General features: G+C 31.6%; 1 protein-coding gene across 3 annotated transcripts; it reads left to right on the forward strand.

Moving 5' to 3' along the window:
* Positions 1–5,674: 5,674 nt before the first annotated feature.
* On the forward strand, positions 5,675–20,492 carry LOC129918495 (SRSF protein kinase 3-like). 3 transcript variants are annotated; one of them, XM_055999084.1, is made up of 8 exons: positions 5,675–6,509; positions 12,711–12,932; positions 13,006–13,457; positions 13,524–13,807; positions 13,897–13,950; positions 19,232–19,378; positions 19,449–19,719; positions 19,779–20,491. In XM_055999084.1, the coding sequence occupies exons 1-8, from the start codon at positions 5,977–5,979 to the stop codon at positions 19,967–19,969; spliced, it is 2,154 nt and encodes a 717-aa protein (XP_055855059.1). In that variant the 5' UTR covers positions 5,675–5,976; the 3' UTR covers positions 19,970–20,491. The 3 variants fall into 3 exon arrangements, with proteins under 3 accessions (XP_055855059.1, XP_055855057.1, XP_055855058.1); XM_055999082.1 differs by lacking the exon at positions 5,675–6,509 and adding an exon at positions 9,322–10,379 and having other exon boundaries at positions 19,779–20,492; XM_055999083.1 differs by lacking the exons at positions 5,675–6,509; positions 13,897–13,950 and adding an exon at positions 9,322–10,379 and having other exon boundaries at positions 19,779–20,492.
* Positions 20,493–21,148: the final 656 nt, after the last annotated feature.

Below are 21,148 nucleotides of genomic sequence, written 5' to 3' on the forward strand. Positions count from 1 at the left end.
CAGATGTTTCGGATAAAATTCAGAAATAAACACCTACCCTTCAAGCAAACAGGTCCGACCTCGGTCCGAATCCGCTCCGCCTGAGGCGGAGCTGAGTCCGACTTCGGATCAGAAACTGGTCCGAAGGCGGCTCAAATTAGTATGGAAATTATAATCACCGCGAAGTCGATTGCATATGTATTGGTGTGGTGAAAATCTCCATTCCGAGAAAACGGAGCCGAAGGCGGACCTGAGTCGGAGCAGCGAAAACCTACCAGAAAGAGGAATAAAAAAGGGATGACGTTTCGCATTTGCGACCAAAAAAAGAACTAGATTTTTTTTTTTCACTGAAACTGTTTTTTTTTTATTTAATTTTGGCAAACGAAATTTTCACAATATATACAATATAAAATAGAATACATTTTTTTCATTTTATTTTATTTGTTGTTGCTGCTGTTGTTGGTGTTTCTTTAGATGCCCAATCGCATGTTTCACCTTCTGCCTTTTTCTTCATCATTAGAGATTACATCTACAACACAAACAGAAACACATCATTTTAATCCAAACACTTTGAGCGATATATACAACATACCTTTTTTTGTTTCCATATTGTTAATAGTTTGATATAATTGTTTATAATTACACTTATATTTTATTAACAACGACAGACACGACGCGACTAAACACTTCAACAAAAAATAACAAAATGACGCTTTTGCTCTTGTTGGCTATGTCTGTCTACTTTTTTTTCCTTTTCTCAGTTTTCACCTCGATTCTCTTAGACTTTGTGTTCATACACAAAAAGTTGCAAGTGTGTGAGTGCAACCCCGCTTATCTCGGTCGGAGGTCGGACTGTCTTTTCTGGACTCCGTTTTCTTGCTTCCCTTCAAGCAAGAAAACGGAGTCCAGAAAAGACAGTCCGACCTCCGACCGAGAAAAGCGGGGTTGCACTCACACACTTGCAACTTTTTGTGTATGAACACAAAGTCTAAGAGAATCGTGGTGAAAACTGAGAAAAGGAAAAAAAAGTAGACAGACATAGCCAACAAGAGCAAAAGCGTCATTTTATTATTTTTTGTTGAAGTGTTTAGTCGCGTCGTGTCTCGTGTCGTTGTTAATAAAATATAAGTATAATTATAAACAATTATATCAAACTATTAACAATATGGAAACAAAAAAAGGTATGTTGTATATATCGCTCAAAGTGTTTGGATTAAAGTGATGTGTTTCTGTTTGTGTTGTAGATGTAATCTCTAATGATGAAGAAAAAGGCAGAAGGTGAAACATGCAATTGGGCATCTAAAGAAACACCAACAACAGCAGCAACAACAAATAAAATAAAATGAAAAAAATGTATTGTATTTTATATTGTATATATTGTGAAAATTTCGTTTGCCAAAATTAAATAAAAAATAAAACAGTTTCAGTGAAAAAAAAAATAAATCTTGTTCTTTTTTTGGTCGCAAATGCGAAACGTCATCCCTTTTTTATTCCTCTTTCTGGTAGGTTTTCGCTGCTCCGACTCAGGTCCGCCTTCGGCTCCCTTTTCTCGGAATGGAGATTTTCACCACACCAATACATATGCAATCGACTTCGCGGTGATTATAATTTCCATACTAATTTGAGCCGCCTTCGGACCAGTTTCTGATCCGAAGTCGGACTTAGCTCCGCCTCAGGCGGAGCGGATTCGGACCGAGGTCGGACCTGTTTGCTTGAAGGGTTGAAGGGTAGACGTGAGAACTAGAAGCTTGTGGTTATAAGGGTGAGTGATCTTTGTTAATCGATTACTTGCTTGACTATTTATACGATGAATCATGAATAAAAATGTAACTTTGTATATCAATTCCATTTTCCATTGACCTACTATATATGGACTGCTAGTCGTTTGACTTTTCCATACAAAAATTGAAAAAAAATGATTCCACATCTTTCTAGCTCTACTAGCGGTATAACCTTAGACGGCGAAAAGAGGAAACTTTTAGTGAATGACATCTGTCGTTAAAAGGTAGTGCTTTCTCTGTTTTTCTATATTTGTTCCTTTCGCACTTAGTCAAAAATGTTGCAGTTATTCTCCGCTTTTTTTTAGGGCGCTAGTATCGCGAAGAAACAAGTGGAACCAACCTGAATATGCTTCTAGCAGTCCATATATATTAAGTCAATGGCAAATATTAATTGTCAAAAATGTTGCTACTATTCTCCGCTTTTTTTTAGGGCGCTAGTATCGCGAAGAAACAAGTGGAACCAACCTGAATATGCTTCTAGCAGTCCATATATATTAAGTCAATGCCATTTTCCATTGTCATTTTATTATTCTTTATTTTCCTATTCTTTATTTTCTCTTTCTTTGTCGAATCCTTCCCCGTTTTTTGCTTCTCGTTCCAACTTGGCTTCTCCTTCTTTCTGTGCAGATTTCAATAAAATTGCTAGAAAAAATGATTCTTTTCCAGACATTGGGATGGCGCTAGTAAATTTTAGGTTCGTGAGAGTACTATGAAAATTTATATACAAAGATGTAAATACAAAAGTTAGTTCCGGTTCCTTTAGAGGTGGTTGCATTGATTTCGTTAAAATGCGTCCCAGTCCCATTGTAAACCGCTAGTACGAGTAAAGTTGTTTGCAAGTTAGAGCGACCATCGAATAACCGATTGAACTAACAAATGAAATTCAATATAAGTTCAAGTGACCTCAACTCTAAAAATTTATAAAGCGTTTCGCCCAGGTACGACAGTGGGCTCATCAGTTAGATCTGTCGTACCCTTACTAAGAGCCCACTGTCGTACCTGGGCGAAACGCTTTATAAATTTTTGGAGTTGAGGTCACTTGAACTTATATTGAATTATATTCAATCACTCCACTTAAAATAAAAATAATTTTAATAATTTTTTATTATTTTTGTTATTTTTTTCTTCGTTAAAGCCTGGTACGCTGCTCGCGCTAAATTTTAGCTCCCATACAAATTATCGAAAAATTTTATCTGAGCTAAAATGGATCCCATACAAATTATCTATAACTTGTTTGGGAATTTTATCTCGGCTAAAATTTAGCGCGAACAGCGTACCAGGCTTATCCAGAAAAAATCAAAACACCCCTTGCCAAAAAATAGTTCCATTTAACAAAATTTCCTCCAAATCTATCGAGTGAGACATCAAATGAAAGGTCTCTTTAAGCTCTATTCATAACTGAAAACCAAAAAAATTTGCAGGAGGTCTAGTTGCTAGAAGTATTTGCAATCGAAATCATTCCGAAGCGATATTTTCGGATATTTTGCAATCGAAATCATTCTGAAGTTATATTTTCGGATCAAAGGCTAGAAAAAAGTTTTGCCTAACAAATATGAGTAAAGCCTTAACTACATTCACCACTTTTTGCAAAAGTACAAAAGTGAAAAGAATTTTTTTCTCGCTAGCGAAATTATTTTGTAAAAAAGAGGATACAAAATTGTTTTTAGCCAAAAAAATAAGCTTTCTGCGTCATTATTTTTAGTTTTCCACCCGGAAAAACTATAAAAAAATACGTTTGAAAATTTTCACTTTTGTACTTTTTCACTTTTTGAGTCAATGTAGTTAGGCCTTAACAGTGGACAGGTCTATGCATTCAGCTAAAAAAATTACAAAATCTATTTTTTTAAGATTTTCGAAAAAAAATCAAGGCTTGCAAAAAAAAAAAACAATTTAAAAAAAGTTCCTCCAAATCCATCGAGTGAGACATCAAATGAAAGGTCTCTTTAAGCTCTATTCATAACTGAAAACCAAAAATTTCCAGGAAGTCTGGTTGCTTAAGTATTTGCAATCGAAATCATTCCGAAAAGATATTTTCAGATCAAAGGCTAGAAAAAAGTTTTGGTTTACAGGTATAAGTTCACAGTGGACAGGTCTATGCATTCAGCTAAAAAATTACAAATCTATTTTTTTAAGATTTTCGAGAAAAAATCAAGCGCTTGCCAAAAAAAATTCCATTTAAAAAAATTTCCTCCAAATCCATCGAGTGAGACATCAAATGAAAGGTCTCTTTAAGCTCTATTCATAACTGAAAACCAAAAAAAAAACCAGGAGGTCTGGTTGCTGAAGTATTTGCAATCGAAATCATTCCGAAGCGATATTTTCAGATCAAAGGCTAGAAAAAAGTTTTGGTTAACAGATAAGAGTTCACAGTGGCCAGGTATTTGCATTCAGCTAAAAAACTTACAATTTTTTTTAAAAGATTTTCGAGAAAAAATCAAGGCTAACCCCTTGCCAAAAAATAGGACCATTTAAAAAAAATTCCTCCATCGAGTGAGACACCAAATGAAAGGTGTCTTCAAGCTATTCATAACTGAAAACCAAAAATTTCCAGGAACTCTGGTTGCTGATGTATTTGCAATCAAATTCATTCCGAAAAGATATTTTCGGATCAAAGGCTGGAAAAAGGGTTTGGTTAACAGATATGGGTTCACAGTGGACAGGTCTTTGCATTCAGCTAAAAAACTTACAAATCTATTTTTTTAAAGATTTTCTAGAAAAAATTAAGGCTAACCCCTTGCCAAAAAAAAAAATCCATTTAAAAAAATGTCCTCCGATTGAGACATCAAATGAAAGGTCTCTTTAGCTCTATTCATAGCTGAAAACCAAAAATTTCCAAGAGGTCTGGTTGCTAAAGTATTTGCAATCGAAATAAGGGCCATTTGCTGATTCGAAACTTAAATAATTTATGTTGAACATAAACTCTTATTCCCTCCTTTTACCTCTGCGTAAACTGTAACATAAGGATTTATGTTGAACTTAGGTAGGTAGGTAGGTTCTACCTATGTTGAACTTAAATGCTTAAGTTTCGATTCAGCAAACGGCTCTAAAAGCCTCACTTGTACGAATCTGATTTATTCAGTATAGCTATTTTGATTAAAATACACATTGAAAACAAAAACTATTTTGAATAAAAACTATTTTAATCTGATAGTATTGAAATAAATATGATTTGTTTTATTTGTTAAAACAAAATTTTGTTCAATTGTCCCCCAGAGAAATAATAATAAAAAAATATTGCAATTATTTAATATCTTTTCTATACATAGTAAATAAGTGTTAAATATAAAACTTTTTTCATTAAAATCGGAAACAGGTCTAAAATGTGTAAACAAAAACATTGGAATTGGAATGATAACTCTTGCTTTTGTAGAGTAGGTAGGTATATAAGACACATCGCATATGGCCATTCAACCCCTAAACCAAACGAACACAGTATACCCAGATTGATTTTCAAAAGAAGAGAAGAACTTACCCGAACCCGAAAGCTCATTTACCTTCAAATTAAATAACATGCTAGTCCAAAATATTTGTTTGTAGTATCGATCATGCGCACATTCATCATTTACTTTTGTTATCGTCGAAAATTAATGTCGAAATAGTTTTTTATACGGACACTTTAAAGAATTTCATCAAATCATTTTATATTTAATAACTAATAAAAAATTATAAATAAAATTAAATTCATTAAAATTCAGATTATTTATGACAAAAAACATAAGATTCCTATTGAAAAGATGATATCATCATAAAGGTATACTGGCTTTGTGGTGTTCGAATTCATTTTTTTTTCGTGTTGTTTTTCTTCATAAGAATTTTTCAATTCCAATTGGCAAACAGTATTTCGCTATATTATAATTCAGCCATAACGATACCGAAGGTGGTATGGTTGCACAGTGTTTCGAATTATTAAGGAAAACTGTCAAAACTGGCACCTGTTCTACCGACAAGTACAATTTCTGGGCCGGGGACTGCTCAAGTACCCCCACGTCTTCAGGAAACTGCACTAATTATTCTAAAACATTACAATTCAAACGTTACAACGAAACAGAACGCATCGCCTCCGTCAACCTCCATTACTTATCCTTCGGCATCTTTGACGCCACCTTCAGTGGTTTTGTCGGTACCGAGTGGTCTTGGCAAACCAGCTGTAACCGGAAATGGCCACACCGTCGGATCAAACGAACGAACCTCAGTGGCTTACACACCGGCCACAGTCATGGTTAATCATCAATCATTACTCTACAGCTCCAGTATGACATCTCCAGTTCTATCCCAATCTGGTGGAAAGTCACACGGCTTAGCGGCCCTCAACAAAGTTAAAGCCCTCAGTCCTCTTCAGCATTCTTCAGTATCATGTCTTTCTACATCTTCCGCGCTTACCTCAATCAGTTCTCCAACGTCTGGTGCGACCTTTTTGAGTGAATTAAAAAGCGGAATGGATGCTGCCGCTCATCGTCATTATATAAAAGGAATAGGTTTTCGTCGAAGTTTTGATGATAAACTTACATCAATAAGCGCTAGTATATTAAGTCAATCACAACCTAGGCAAACACCATCACTTTTTCCGCTTTCATATCGTGAAGATTTCTTACAGCAAATAGGTTACTTGCCTACATCTCGTATATATTCGGGAACATCAAAAAGCATCGATGAAGAAAAAGCCCAGCAAGATTTTTTATCATTGTCTTTGTCACCTCCTTTGAATCGTCGACGTGACATGCCTGCCCTAAGAGGCCCATTTGTAAGTTTGTAAGTATTAAAATTCAAATTTCCTAAAAGATTTAAATATTATTTATTTTTTCATAACCTTTCTGTAGCCGATAAAGTAAGAAAATTATATTTATTAAAATCAAAATATATTTTATATAGGACTGTACCTTAATTACTGTTTAGTATAAAAGACTCATATTAATGCCATAGACACATAGAAGTCTCGAGAATTGTTGTATCTGTTTATTCATTTAATTATTTCTACTTTTAGTGAATGGTTTGGATTAAATTATCAAGAAAATAAAACAAAATTAAACTATAAAATAATTTCAAAATAAACGCACTTTTAAAAAAATTGTTGGCCAGTGTTATGTCTCCACTTCGGCAATGTTGCCTAACAGTGAACTTAACAGCCTTAATTTTCACTTGGATCCCTTACTTAATATTGCATTATTTGATCAACTACAAAAATTTTTGTATGAACTTTAATTTTTTTTTCTTTTAATAGAAGAAAATGTTCCACATACGCCCCAGTGACGTTTAGGATTTAACTTTAAAGCCTGGTACGCTGCTCGCGCTAAAATTTAGCTGAGATAAAATTCCCATACAAGTTATCGATAACTTGTATGGGATCCATTTTATCTCGGCTAAAAATATTCGATAATTTGTATGGGAGCTAAAATTTAGCGCGAGCAGCGTACCAGGCTTAAGATATAAAGTATAAACTTATGTTGCTGATAAAATGACGAAACCGTCTCTTTAAGGTCTATTTATAACTGAAAACCAAAAGTTTCTTAGAGTTCTGGTTGCTGAATTATCTATAATCGATTTTTCTTTTTCAAATATCAAAAATTATTAATTTTTATTTCAAATAATACCTAAGTCTGTTCATCACTCAGTTTGAAACTTCCGAATTCAGTCATATTTGGTTATTTTTGGTCAGAGTCTGTTCCCAACTTCAAAAACTGTGAAGAATAGAGCTCTCAAAAATTTCCCCACCCCGACAAATTTAGTCCCAAGAATTTCTTCCGGCAGAAATACATATGAATTCAGTCAAATGAAAAGTTTACGTATGCCAAACAAATAAATAAAAGAAGAAAACAAATCAAATTGTATTGATTTTTAAATTAAATAGCGTTTACGTGTTTTTTTGCATTAAAAAGTGGTACCTAATGTTTATCAAATTAAGGCCGTGTGTGAATTGGGTTAAATATTTAACATCTGTTAAATTTTTGACACTATTGAGGTGAATAATAAATTTGCAGCTGTCAAAAATTTAATGGGGTCTGGGACCCGGTTAAATATTAATCTTCAGAAGTTAAATTTTTCACAGAAGGTTAACAATTTTTTTAAATAAATAATCGAAAAATGAAAATAAAGAATGGAAATTGAGAAAGAAATAAAACATTATGAGGATATATCGAGGGCACAACGCCAAAACCACGAATCTGCAAAATTGTAGTTTTGAGAAAAACGGCTTCAAAGTTTTGGAAACTCATGCAATCTTGTGGAAACTCGTGCAACGAAAATTGATAGTTTAGGCTTTTAGGCAACAGATGGAGGACTGGGGTCGGTGCAGTGAATAGAGAAACCGATAACAAGGTTCATGACGCATTAAAGTGAAAATGTCAAAAATACAGATTCGCTGTTTTGGCTTTGTGCCGACGATATGTATCTAGGGAAAAATAATATAATATTGATATATTTCACTTTATTGATGATGAAAAAAATTGGTAATGCATGAGAATCAAAAATAAAATTCACAGAACAACGCGTGTTGGAAGTTTGTATATTTTCAGATTTATAAAAGTTTTTAACACCATTAATTCTTTCGTTTTGCAGCTTAAACCAATTATTTAGCCACGTCTAAAATTTATCCCAATTTATCCCACACAGCTAAAGCGCAGGTAATTTTTTTTACAGCTGAAAATTTTTTATTCACCACAATAGTGTCAAAAATTTAACAGATGTTAATTATTTAACCCAATTCACACACGGCCTAAGCATAAAATATTCAACTCGTTCCAGACTCTTTGGCAGTCTTTCGTAGTTTTATTTCCTACTTAGAGAATTCTCTCCCAACTCTCATTAATTTGACACACTTCCTAATTTAGTGCCCAAAAAGTCTGTAACAGACCTAACACAATGATATATACAAAATTTCCCTCCTCTTACGTATTATTTCATTATTTAATCAGCTACAAAAATCTTTGTATACACCTTTATTTTTTTGTTTTTTAATTTAAGAAAATGTTCCACATACGCCCCAGTGACCGTTTGAGATTTCACTTTAAGATTTAAAGTATAAACTTATGTTGCTGATAAAATAACGAAACCGTCTCGTTAAGCTCTATTATTTATAACTGAAAACCAAAAGTTTCTTGGAGGTCTGGTTGCTGAATTTTTTATAATAGATTCTTTTTTCAAATATTAAAAATTTTTATTTCAAAAATACAACTGGAAAAAATAGTTTCAAAAGCAAAGTAAAAATTTAATAAAATCTAAATCACTTTACACTATGAACTGCACAGTGCACATCTACCTTATTACCTGACAGCAGAAAAAACACTGCCAGAAGTTTTGCAAGCAAATAAAATTAATCGAAATTGTTTTGTCTTTAACCCAATTGGAGTATGTTTAAAGGACAAGGACAAAAGCCAAAGCAGCATGCTCACAATCACAACCGCAAGCGTTTAGCAGTCATTGACTCAAAAACAACATAATTACAAAAATACCCAAATTATTTTTTGAGTCTATCGCACCAAAAATCTCACTCATGCTGAGTGCATATATTTTTGTATTTTTGAAATTTTCTGCTTGGTTTTTTAATAATTTTAAATAGGCTTTCAGAACTCTCAGTTGGAAGTGTATGATGATTCTTCATAATTTGTCTCTTGTTGCTCAATAAAGACAGTTCTTTTTGGTGGGTTTTAGAATAAAGAAAGATTCGGGCAAATCCAGTTCTTATCGCGAATAAAAATATTTTGTATGAATACAAAAATTAAATTTATTCCGTCCCTACAACCATCATTTACATTTTTTTTTTGGTTTGCAAAAGAAGAAAAAATATATATAGTATAAATAATTAATCGTTATGCAATTCATTTATGATTGCAGCTAACATCAGCTAAAATCAACTCCAAATATGAATTAATCTATTAAATTTATAAAAAGAGCAAAATCATACTTCAATATGAGTTATCTTAGTGATGCGACTTGTGAAAATGTGAATTGGAAAAGTTTTATTTTGAATCAATGGGGCGATATTTGCATCTATAAAAAAAATATATCTCTGGCAGAGCATAGTTTCGTGTTGTTCATTTGGTCTTTTTTCAAAAATTTGTTAGATGAATTCTTTGAGTGTTTTTTTCCATATATGTGCCGAAAAAGCACTCAGCTTTTTGAAGTGATATATAAACTGTGTTGGAATCTTTTTACTCGACTTTTTGAAGTGATTTATAATCAGTGTTGGAATCTCTTAAATTGGATAGTTTTAATAGTTGAAGTTTTTCAAAGTAATTTTTTGGTTCAGACTTCACTCAAAATATGTCTTATACTTTTGGTTTTGTATACTGTTTTATGGTTACGGAAAATTTTGAAAAGCATTCTGAGCCGGAAAACGTTAGCGTCTGTTGTTTCAACAAATACTTTGTCGGTCGTAGTTGTTTCTGTTAAAGAGCAAGTGAATGATAACTTAAGTGCCACGAATATTTTAGAAAACAATTCATCCGATGAGATACAACATGAAACATTAGAATTGGAAGAGAAGAAACGTAAAAAGCCGACAATATCAAAAAGGCGGAAATGTAAATCTGCAGGACCAATTCTTATTTCAAGAAAGAGAAAGAAATTTCATAAACCTATTGTTCCGGAAGTCGTCGCTGCGGAGGAAAACATTTGTATTAACATGTGGGTATAGTTTTCAAGTGTTATTAAATTTTTTGATTTAATAATTGAATCTACATGGATTTAATTTTACTACTGAAGTTGTTAATATTTGAATTATAGATTTGTTATTTAAATAATAAAATTGTTAGCCAAGGCTAGAACTCATTTTGCGTAGATTTTTTGACAATTTTTTGTTTGTGAGAAACATGCTTACCAAGAATGGATTATTTTCCAGTCAATTGATCCAAATACATATTTTTATTTTTGTTTCTAATTAAATTTTTTATAACCAAAGTTACTAATTTAAATTAACCTCAGGTAAAACAAAATAAAATTTAACAGGAGAGAGTTTTATTTTAAATTTAGTTGCGTAGAAAAAGAAACTATTTTTGGTCTTAGGTTGATTTTTTGTGAGTTTGGTTGTTCTTTGTTAGGCTAAAATTAGAGATGTTTTTTATGTTTTGAAAAAAGAGTGTTTTCAAGCCTCTCTGCTGTTCTGATTTTCATTCGAATTCTATTTTCTCCCGTTTTCGAATTTTAGCTGCTCCGATTTTCGTATTTAAACAAAATGTGTGTTCCGAAAAACGAAAGGATATACAATCCGAAAAATTTTTGCTGTTTTCAATCCGGGTAACAATTTGCTACCGCAAAACAATTTTCTCCACCAAAAAAAATAAATAATTCAATTATTTATAAATTATAAGTTATTTATTAAAAAAAAATATGTTATATTATTGAAAGGTATACAAAACAGAAAAATATAAATTCAGCAAAAACAATTCGCACTTCTATTATAATAATATTATTCATGAATCGCTGACTCCGAAAATGATTTCTTGTCTTCAAGTTGGTAGAACTTAAAAGTAAATCCGAACGAAAATCAGAACAACCGTTTTCAATCCGTACGGATTGGTTTCCGGGTTTCAGGGTTGTACTTAGTTGTTCTTATGCTAAAAGTTGCCTAGAATGTGATAGCTTTTTATGGAAGACATCATTTAAAAAAAAATTAATTTGTTTTTAAAATTATGAAATTATAAGAAGTATTTTGCTATGTAATAGTGGTCAAAAGTTGTATTAGAGTCTATAGTTTAATAATATGTAAAAAAGTATAATAATATCGTTCGTCTTTGGCTCGCTCAAATCGGTTGAAGTTGTTAAGAAAAAAAACGATTTTATATGAAAAAAAATATTTTTCTTCCTTCGCTTATTATTTGGCAGCTTCTTTACTAAGTGTTCAGTTTCCTCAAATATAAGCCTTAAAAGTTTTTTCTTGGAATTATCTTTCACGAGAAAGCCTAAATATTTATAATATATCCTTTTTTGTATCCAAACGGCGGCGGCGCAGTTAAAAAAACGTATATTTCAAAAATTTCTAAGAATCTAAATTTCTTCGATTTCTTCCTATATTTTGAGCAAGCCAAAGATATTAATAAAAATGAAAATTTTAAACGCAGAATTTAATTTTAAAAACTATTACACTTTAAAATTTCATAGTTTAGCATTTTGACACACCCTAGTAGGTATGCCATCATGCCCAATAAAGAACTTTTAGATTTATAAAATCGTTAGATCTAGCTGTTTTTAAAAAAAATATTTGTTTAATAGTTAAATTGCAGACAAACAGACAGAATTGCAGAACCCACGTTTAAAATCATGTTTCGTTGTTGTCTCAAGTTCTACATATTTTTGTAAGAATCCTTTATAAGGTACCTATGTATATCGCAAGTTAAAATTCGTATGTGATTCAATTTTGCTACAACTCCTTAAATATCCATTGAAAAATAAATGTTTTTAGATTCGTGTCATCGGAACAATGAAATTATACAGAAAAGGCCAATCTTTGACTTTGAAAAAGACGTATTAAACTACTTACTCTAATAACATTTATTATACCTTAATTGTTTTGCTTCATTAAAGTTCATTTCTTATTAATTTCAATGAAGCAAAACAAATAAGGCAATAAAACAATAAACAATTAAAAAGTTCAACAAAAAAAAAACAAATACAATATCGTCGGCACAACGCCAAAACCTCGAATCTGCATTTTTTAACTTTTTCACTTGATTGCGTCATTTTGCTTGTTATCGGTCCCTCTATTCACTTTGCCAATCCCAATCCTCTGTTGCCTAGAAGCCTAATTTCAATTTCCGTTGCACGAGTTTCCAAAAATTTGAAGTGGTTTTTCTCAAAATTACAATTTTGCAGGATTCGTGGTTTTGGCTTGTGCACATGATATAAACGTTTTTTATGTTTTGCAAAATGAGTGAACACAATTTGTTTAAATGTATCTACACAAATTCTCACTTTAACAACTGAAATGCAATAATTTCTTGATCTTACATTATATTTCAGATCAGAGCCAAGAGGAACGTTGAGTACGACAGATGAAATTTTCCCAGAATCCCCAGACTCCAGTCTTTACGGATCCGACGAAGAACAAGAGGATGCATCACAGTACTGCCGTGGTGGGTATCACCCCGTAGTTATTGGCGATGTTTTTGATGGTCGATTTAGAGTGGTCAGAAAACTAGGATGGGGCCACTTCTCCACTGTGTGGCTTTGTCGGGATATTAAGTACCTACAATATTAGATTTAGTGAAGAAAAAAAAAAACTAAATAAATACTATTTTTTCTTTAACATTATCAGAGAAGAAAAATACGTTGCTCTCAAAGTTGTTAAAAGTGCTCCTCATTATATTGAGACAGCAGCTGATGAAATTCGACTTTTGGAGGCAATTCGAGACGCGGATCCAAGTGATCCGAAGGGCGATCGTATTGTAAGACTTCTAAACCACTTTACAGTACGCGGAGTCAACGGAGTGCATACATGTTTAGTATTTGAAGCACTTGGTTGTAGCTTATACAAGCTTATTGTAAAAAACAACTATCAGGGGTTGGCATTATCACAAGTAAAAAACATTATTAGGCAAGTATTAGAGGGACTCGACTATTTGCATGCGAAATGCAGTATCATTCATACTGATATTAAACCAGAAAACATTTTGCTGGTCATCGATAATGCGGCAGCGATGAACCAACAAATTGATGATGAAATCAACAATTTGAGGGTTAAAGGCATTGAGTTTCCAGATTCTTACAGTAAGTTATTCATGCATGATGATAGAATATCATATCGTTAATGTTTTGTTTATTTGGTACCTATAGTTAGTTCCATTGAAAAACAGACCAAAACTAGAGAAAAGTGGCCACTAATTGACAACTCTCCAACATCTATCATTTCATCATCTCATATTCAAAAGAACAGCGAATTAGAGTGTGGGCTTCATAAGGAAGATTCATCTACTTTAGACACATCTTTAATGTCATCAATTTCAAAATTCTCTGGAGTGCTCGATAATGACCACAATGACAGCTCGTTAGTTTCCTCGTTGGGGGCTACAGCACCAATTAGTAGTCGCTATCGCACTGAGAAGAAAATCACTGCCAAGGTAAGATGAACTTTACCTTTTTTACATCAATATGTTCCCCTGTTACACAAATTCAGTACCAGCACACATTTTTTACGCTTGCACTCCAGTCAGGTGATGACAACGATCGAATTGAATCTAATGACTTAATAGCACAAGAGGAGGTAAATCTATCTACTCAGTTAATATAGGCCAGTTTATAATTCTGAAATCTCAATATAAAAGAAATTCTTATCTTTTAAATAAAAAAGTAGAATTATTTTGATCAGTTTTTGTTGTTGTGAGTTTTTCAATTATTAACTCTGGTTCGCAGGTGACACACGATTAATTAAAACAGTCAAAGTTTGTTTACAACTTCAAAACCAAAGGATAGCACTGCATTTCTCTGCACGTGCTTGCACTTTAAACCATGGTTGCAAAAATATCAAAATGCATTTGAAATTAAAAAAATATTTTTTTTCTAATATTCGTCGAGTTTCATAAAATTTTAGCCTTACTTTAATACTTTAGTTGAAATAGCTTGTAAGCAATGCAATTTTTTATTTGCAATAAGTTTTTTTTTTTATTTGTAATGGAAAGCAAATATAATTTTTACAACCCTGCTTTAACCAATGATTTGGTATCTAAGCTAAATTTGATATAAGAAAAAATTTATTTCTCTTAATTAAATGAGACATCGGAATTCGAAAGGTCTTTTCAAGCTCTATTCATAAATTAAAACCCAAAAGTTTTTATAAGGTCTGGTTGCTGAAATATTTGCAATCGAAATATATTTTTTTTCTTACTTTCGGAGGGAGATAACTTGGAACAAAACTCTCAAAACAAGTTTGGTTCACACATATGAGTTCACAATGAACATCCATTTAATACAAAAAAATACAAGAGGGGTACCCACCCCATGCCGAAAAAAAACGCATTTTTAACAATTGGGAACGGGTCGTTATTCTGTATTCCTAAATTCTGTATGACCAAAATTCTGCATTTCAGTCAAAAATTCTGTATGAACATAATGCTTTATTCCATCATTCTGCTTTTTTATTATTCTGTATTTCAAAATTCTGTAAATCCATTATTCTGCTTTTTGGAATTCTGTAGGTATATTCCAAACCTATACCTTTTTGTCATTCCTGTTAAACAATTTATATTCAATTAACAAATTAAGTATAACAGTGTATAAGAGCCGTTTAGTAAAACGAAACTTAAGGATTTATGTTCTACATAAAATCTCATGTGACAGTTTACGCAGAGGAAAAATTAGGGAATAAGAGATTATGTTCTGCATAAATATTTAAGTTTCGTTTCAGACCTTACAAAAAAAGACAAAAAAAAAACAAAAAAAAAACAAAATGGTGAAATATGTATGAAGATTCTTGCTAAATAGTACTAGTATTTCGGTATTCAAGGTAAATGTTATTCAAATTCAATCCAATAGCTGTAAGTCATATACAAATTAATTGGGGAGGTACTTTACTTCAACAATTTTGTAAATGATAAAAGAAAAATTGTTTTGATAATGAAAAAAAGTGCGCACTTTTTTTCAGAATTTTGAAATCCAGAATTTTGTATTTACAGAATTTTAGAATACAGAATTTTGAATTTACAGAAGTTTAAAATACAGAATTTTGAATTTACAGCATTTTAAAATCCAGAATTTCCTCCAAACCCATCCAGTGAGACATCAAAAAAAAATTTTTGTAAGCTCTATTCATAAGTGAAACCAAAAAGTCTTGTTGCTGAATTATTTGCAAAAAAATACCTTTACTTATTTTTTCTTACTTTCGGAGGAAGATAACATGGAACAAGAGTCTCTTGGTTTACAGGTCTTTGCATTTAGGTAAAAATAATTACAAAATTATTTTTTTATTGGATTTTTCAAAGGTTATCTCCCTTAAAAAAAATTGGCATATGTGTATGTAGCTCAGAGTCAGATGGGGGAGTAAAAGGAATGCAGGAGTTATCTTTTTGAGCGCCTATGATATTGGTTCATGTTTAGGAATCGTTATAATCAAATTGCTGCTGAGGCGAAACAAAAAATCTCATACAAAGATAGCACAGCGAAATCAGTGAGTTAAGGCTCTAAGAGTGAAATTCCCATTTCTAGCAGATTGTTTGGAGAGTGTTTAACATTTGCAATCACATTTTATTGTCCTTAACATTTTTCTCCTTAGCGGTATTTTAGTTTGTTTAATGTTATAGTATAGATTATTTTTTATTTTGACTTAGATATAATTTTCTTTGATATGTTTTCGTTAGCATTTTCGCTGTCAACTTGAAGTCTTAGAAAAACGGTCGTTTCATAAGACAATGCAATTTTAATTGAATTCATTTTGTCAAAAGTTGTTGTACTTTATACTACGTTTCCACCTACCCTAAATCCGAGATTTAGCTAAGTAGATTTAGCCTAAATCTCGAGTTTTATTCTAAATCCCGGATTGAAAGTAGGTGAACATCTTAGATTTAGGGTAGCTGAACCCAGATCTGAGATTTACCGAAGTAGATTTAAAATAAATCTCGAGATTTATTCTAAATCTACTTAGAGATCTCGAGATTTATTCTAAATCTACTTAGCTAAATCTCGGATTTAGCGTAGGTGGAAACATTGTATTTTTTAAATAGTAGGTACTTAATTAAAACAGTTATTGTGAATTTTTGAGACTCTTTGGTTTTGATATATAATTAGATGTATCTGTAGCCCGATGTACTATCGAACACAAAAATCGTTTGACAGTTTTGTACTTCTTCAATTTAGTTAAAATCTATTATTTCTCAGAATTATAAACTGGCCTTATGATTTTCTTGGTTTTTACTAATATTGTAGTAAATTTAATTTAAAATAAGTCTTTTTGACGTTGTTTGAATGGTTTACTAACTCAGTTATGTCTTTTTATTAATAACTTAGCTTATTACAATTAAATTGTAGCTTTATATTAATCTGGATTTAAATTTTAAATTAAATAAGGTAAACTAGAATAAAAAGTCACAAGAATAGACATTTTCATATCCTAACTGTCGAAAGAAAAACATTACACGTAGCATTTCATTCTAGTTTAAAAAAATAACAACATAATCAAACTATAAGCTTGTTCAGAAGATACTGGCGACTTATTTTAAACCTTTAAATAAAATGCTAAAGCCATTTAAGTAAGTTATTAAATTAAAAAGCAGACTGCTTTTAAACTTAGTATCGCTAAAACGGCTTTAGCATTTCACTAAATATGTAGGTAGTTTAAAATTTGCCGCCACTGTTTTAAGTACATATTAATACAGTAGCAATTTATTTCAAGTTTAAAAAGGTCCTCCCACAGTATGTGAAGTTGGCACCCCCAAATGCTATTTTTTTTTTCAAACCTGCCTGGTCCGATTGGCAAAGGTTAGACCAAGATTTTTTTTGCTAGCCCACTCTTAGTGCTAAAATTGTAGCGGAATTATTTATTATTATTATTGGTACACATTTAAATGTTTTTTCTATTTTTGTCAATTTTTAAGTAAACTTTTAAAATAGCGTTTAACCTAGAGGCGCAATGCCCACACCAGTGGATTTACTTTTTTCTAAATTAAAAATTAAAAAAAAGGTAACTGTGGTGTATGAGTAATTTTTTTGTCAGGTGAATAAAAACTAATGCTTCTATAATTTTTAAACTAAGCGTAAAGTTGAGCTATCCTGGGCTAACCTTGGGCAAACGAACCAAGGTTTTAAACTAACGATTTTTTCACAGAAAAAAAAACACAATTTATACTCGGTTTCTGATATGAAAAAAAGTTTTGTATTATATCTTTGAAAAAATAGTTGAGCTTTCGTTGTTTTTGTGATTTTTGAGGTGAAAAAAAATAAATCAGTTAAAACTTTAGAACTAAGTGTGGGCTAGCGCAAAAAAAACTTGGGCTATCCTGGGCTAACCTTGGGCAATTGAAACAGACAGGTTTGAAAAAAATATTAGCATTTGGGGTTGCCAACTTATAAATTGCCTAATAATAAATTGTCAACTTATAAATTGCCTAATAAATTGACATAACTCGCAAGTCGAGACACATCTTAAAAAACAATTAGAGTATGCCCACATTATCCTGACAGTACAGCATATTTCGCTCCGTTTCTACTGGAACCTCGATGTTTATTTTTTAGGAGATTTTGTTTACTGATGACCATTGTCTCAGGAAAAGTAGATATGTAGGGGAAAGGTGCGAACAGTGAGACAGTGCAAACAGTGAGACAATCCATTTTTCTCTTTTCTGAAAATAAGCACAGTAACGCTAGTTTGGGTCAAAACGTTTATTTCCCCGTCTGCGTCTTTTAATTTTGTCCCGACTAAATTAAAGCTGTCCATTTTCCTACACCGTAAAATATCACACAAAATCAAGTGAAAGTAGTTTTTGGAGTGTTATAAAAAGAGTGTATAACACAAAAAAATCTGGTTAGTGGACAGAACTTTTTTTAAATGTATATTATATTTGTATATGTTCTTTCATAAAAAAATATCATGTAATTAGAATTCCTTCTCATTTTTTGTAATTTTATAATTTTCCGAAAAATGACAAAAAGTAAACAGTGAGACATTATGTAAAAGCAAATAGTGAGACATAGATTTTTTAAACAGCAAACAGTGAGACATAATTTAAAAAAAAAATCTATTATTTTAGCATGACTTCAATATGATTTCGTAGTTTTTTTCTTTCGTTTTTTTTTTGGCTTTTTGTTATTTTTTTTGAAAAAATGGGTTAAAGTAACATAAATTAATTGTCAATTACCTAATTATTTGACGTTTTCGTTAATTTTTTTTCACCTAAGAATGTCTCACTGATCGCACCCCTTGCAAACAGTGAGACGTTTTGACTTTTTCTACATTTTAGTCCAATGTGATGCTCTCATTCATTCTTTAACTACAAGTTTTTTTGCAACATTAAGATAAAATATGTCTTAAACTGTCTTCAAAGTTTCGTTAAGCTATCTTGAAAACATTCTAAGATATACCAATTTAAAAAAAGGGTGTCTCACTGTCCGCACCTCTCCCCTATATCTAAATTGATATAGATACAGGGTTTAGGTAGACACGGGATGATTTTTCATCGATACAAAGTGTTATTAATTTGCCTGTTCTGAGTCTACAAAAAATGTATTTTTGTAGAAAAAAAACCTAATACTCAAAAGAAATGCAACAAAAACTGGAAAGATTGTGAGAAAAAAAGAACTTTCTTTACCAAGATATCTTCATTTCTGAATAATGTTCCTCATAAAGGACCATTTGATTTGAAATAAATTTAAATTAAAACGAATAAGGGTCATTTTAAATAAAACGCTATTTTATAATACCTATCGTTGTATATTAATAAAAGAAAATAATAATACACTTGTTTGTTTAGCTTTTACTAACTTTTTTGTTCACCGTTTTCTTTTATTCATTTTTTTGGAATAACAATGTCCAACATTGAAACTTGAATGTTTTCCAGCAAAACGATATTGTAGCCGAAAAGGAACAACCTAACAAACATCAAATCGTTCTTCAGACGCAGTCATACACCAATTCTATCCAGACTCTGATCAACAACTCTAATGTTCGTGTAAAGATTGCAGATTTAGGAAATGCTTGTTATGATGTAAGTTGCTTGTTTTTTTAGCTATTAACACGAGGAAGAATTAAGAAAAATTATGATTTTAATTTTTAAGTATCATCACTTTACTGAAGACATCCAGACGCGACAGTATCGGTCTATAGAAGTTCTTCTAGGAGCACCTTACAATTTTAGTGCAGATGTTTGGAGCACAGCATGTTTGGCTTTTGAGTTAGCCACTGGCGACTATCTATTCGATCCCCACGCGGGAGAAAATTACTCACGCGATGAGGACCACTTGGCACACATTATAGAACTATTAGGCACAATACCACCTTCTGTAATATTCAGAGGGAAGCATGGCCTAAAGTACTTTACAAGTTATGGTAATTTTTGTTTTTTTTTTTTAGTGTATTTTCAATTTTTAACATATTTTTCGTGAAAGGTGGATTGCGAAACATAACAAAACTCAAACCCTGGAGTCTTCTAAATGTTTTAATCGAAAAATACGACTGGGATCCAATAGAAGCGAAAAAATTTGCCGACTTTTTAATGCCAATGTTGGAGTACAATCCAATAATCCGAGCATCGGCGTCAGAATGTCTAAAACATCCCTGGTTAGAGGAATTTATTTGAAGATTTATACAGAGACAGAGTGGAAAGAAAAAAAATATCTTTAGAAAATAGTTTTTTTTTTTTCATTTTCAAGTTTGAATCAAAAACAACAAAACATAAAATAAACATCTGACTGAATCTATTCACTATTCTATAAATTTATTTAAATTTTTGCTAACTTTAGAAATTTAAACAATTGAACTGGCTCATAGATTAGTCTCTAAAGAATATGGTACATTATATTCAAGTAAGATCGATCATATATTGTATTTAAATGAACATAAATAAATTATATTCGTACCTACATACATGTGCATATGTATGTATGTTTCGTAGACGAATTTATTTTTATCATATGAATATCGGAATAAAATGAATACATATTATATAAAAAGAAAAATAATTACATAATTCAGACATCTTTAAAAGACAAAAACAAAAAAGAAAAAAAAAAATTAATCAGAAATATGTAATAGTTATTTGCTAATTGGTTTGATGGTTCAATATTTTTTACAAGGAAATTTAGGAATGTGAATTTAGAATATTACAATAAAAAAAAAACCCTTCACACGAAAACAAAACATTTGTATTCACTATTTTTTTTTTTTTTTTAATTTTAGTATAAGAATAGCAAATGCAGTAGAAAATGCAAAAAAACTAAACTTTATTTCGACGTTGGAAGTAAATTAGAATTTTTTTTTATATTCTACTTTATACATATACCTACATAAAATCCCTAATCGCTCTTTTTAGTGAAAAACTTTCTAAGGTTTGAAGTAACTCTCATCAGGCCCCAAGTTGGGCGCCAATTTTGTTCATCAAATGAAAGGTAAAAACGATGGTCAAGAAAATACGAGAATGCGTCTAGGGAAGCTTTGACGCATTCAATAAAAAGTAGAGTTGTTCAAACTCATCTTAATCCTCCCTTATAAAATATGTCAACAATAGGTGGTATGCATATTGTTCCACAATTTCAGATTTTTATGTATCCGTGCGGAAGAAATTTTTCTATGGTGTGGTAACGTTCCTTTCACTTGTGGGAAAAATCTTCCGTAACGTACGACATTGTATACTGATAACTGATGTCCATAAAAGAACAAAGCAAGTTTTGTGGGGGTACGCTCTTGGGATAAATTTTGTAAACTTACATACAACAGTCGGAAAAAGTATTTTGACAAAATGAACATTTTTCTAACTGAT

The sequence above is a fragment of the Episyrphus balteatus genome, chromosome 4, assembly GCF_945859705.1.
Source record: "Episyrphus balteatus chromosome 4, idEpiBalt1.1, whole genome shotgun sequence".
Lineage (NCBI taxonomy): Eukaryota > Metazoa > Arthropoda > Insecta > Diptera > Syrphidae > Episyrphus > Episyrphus balteatus.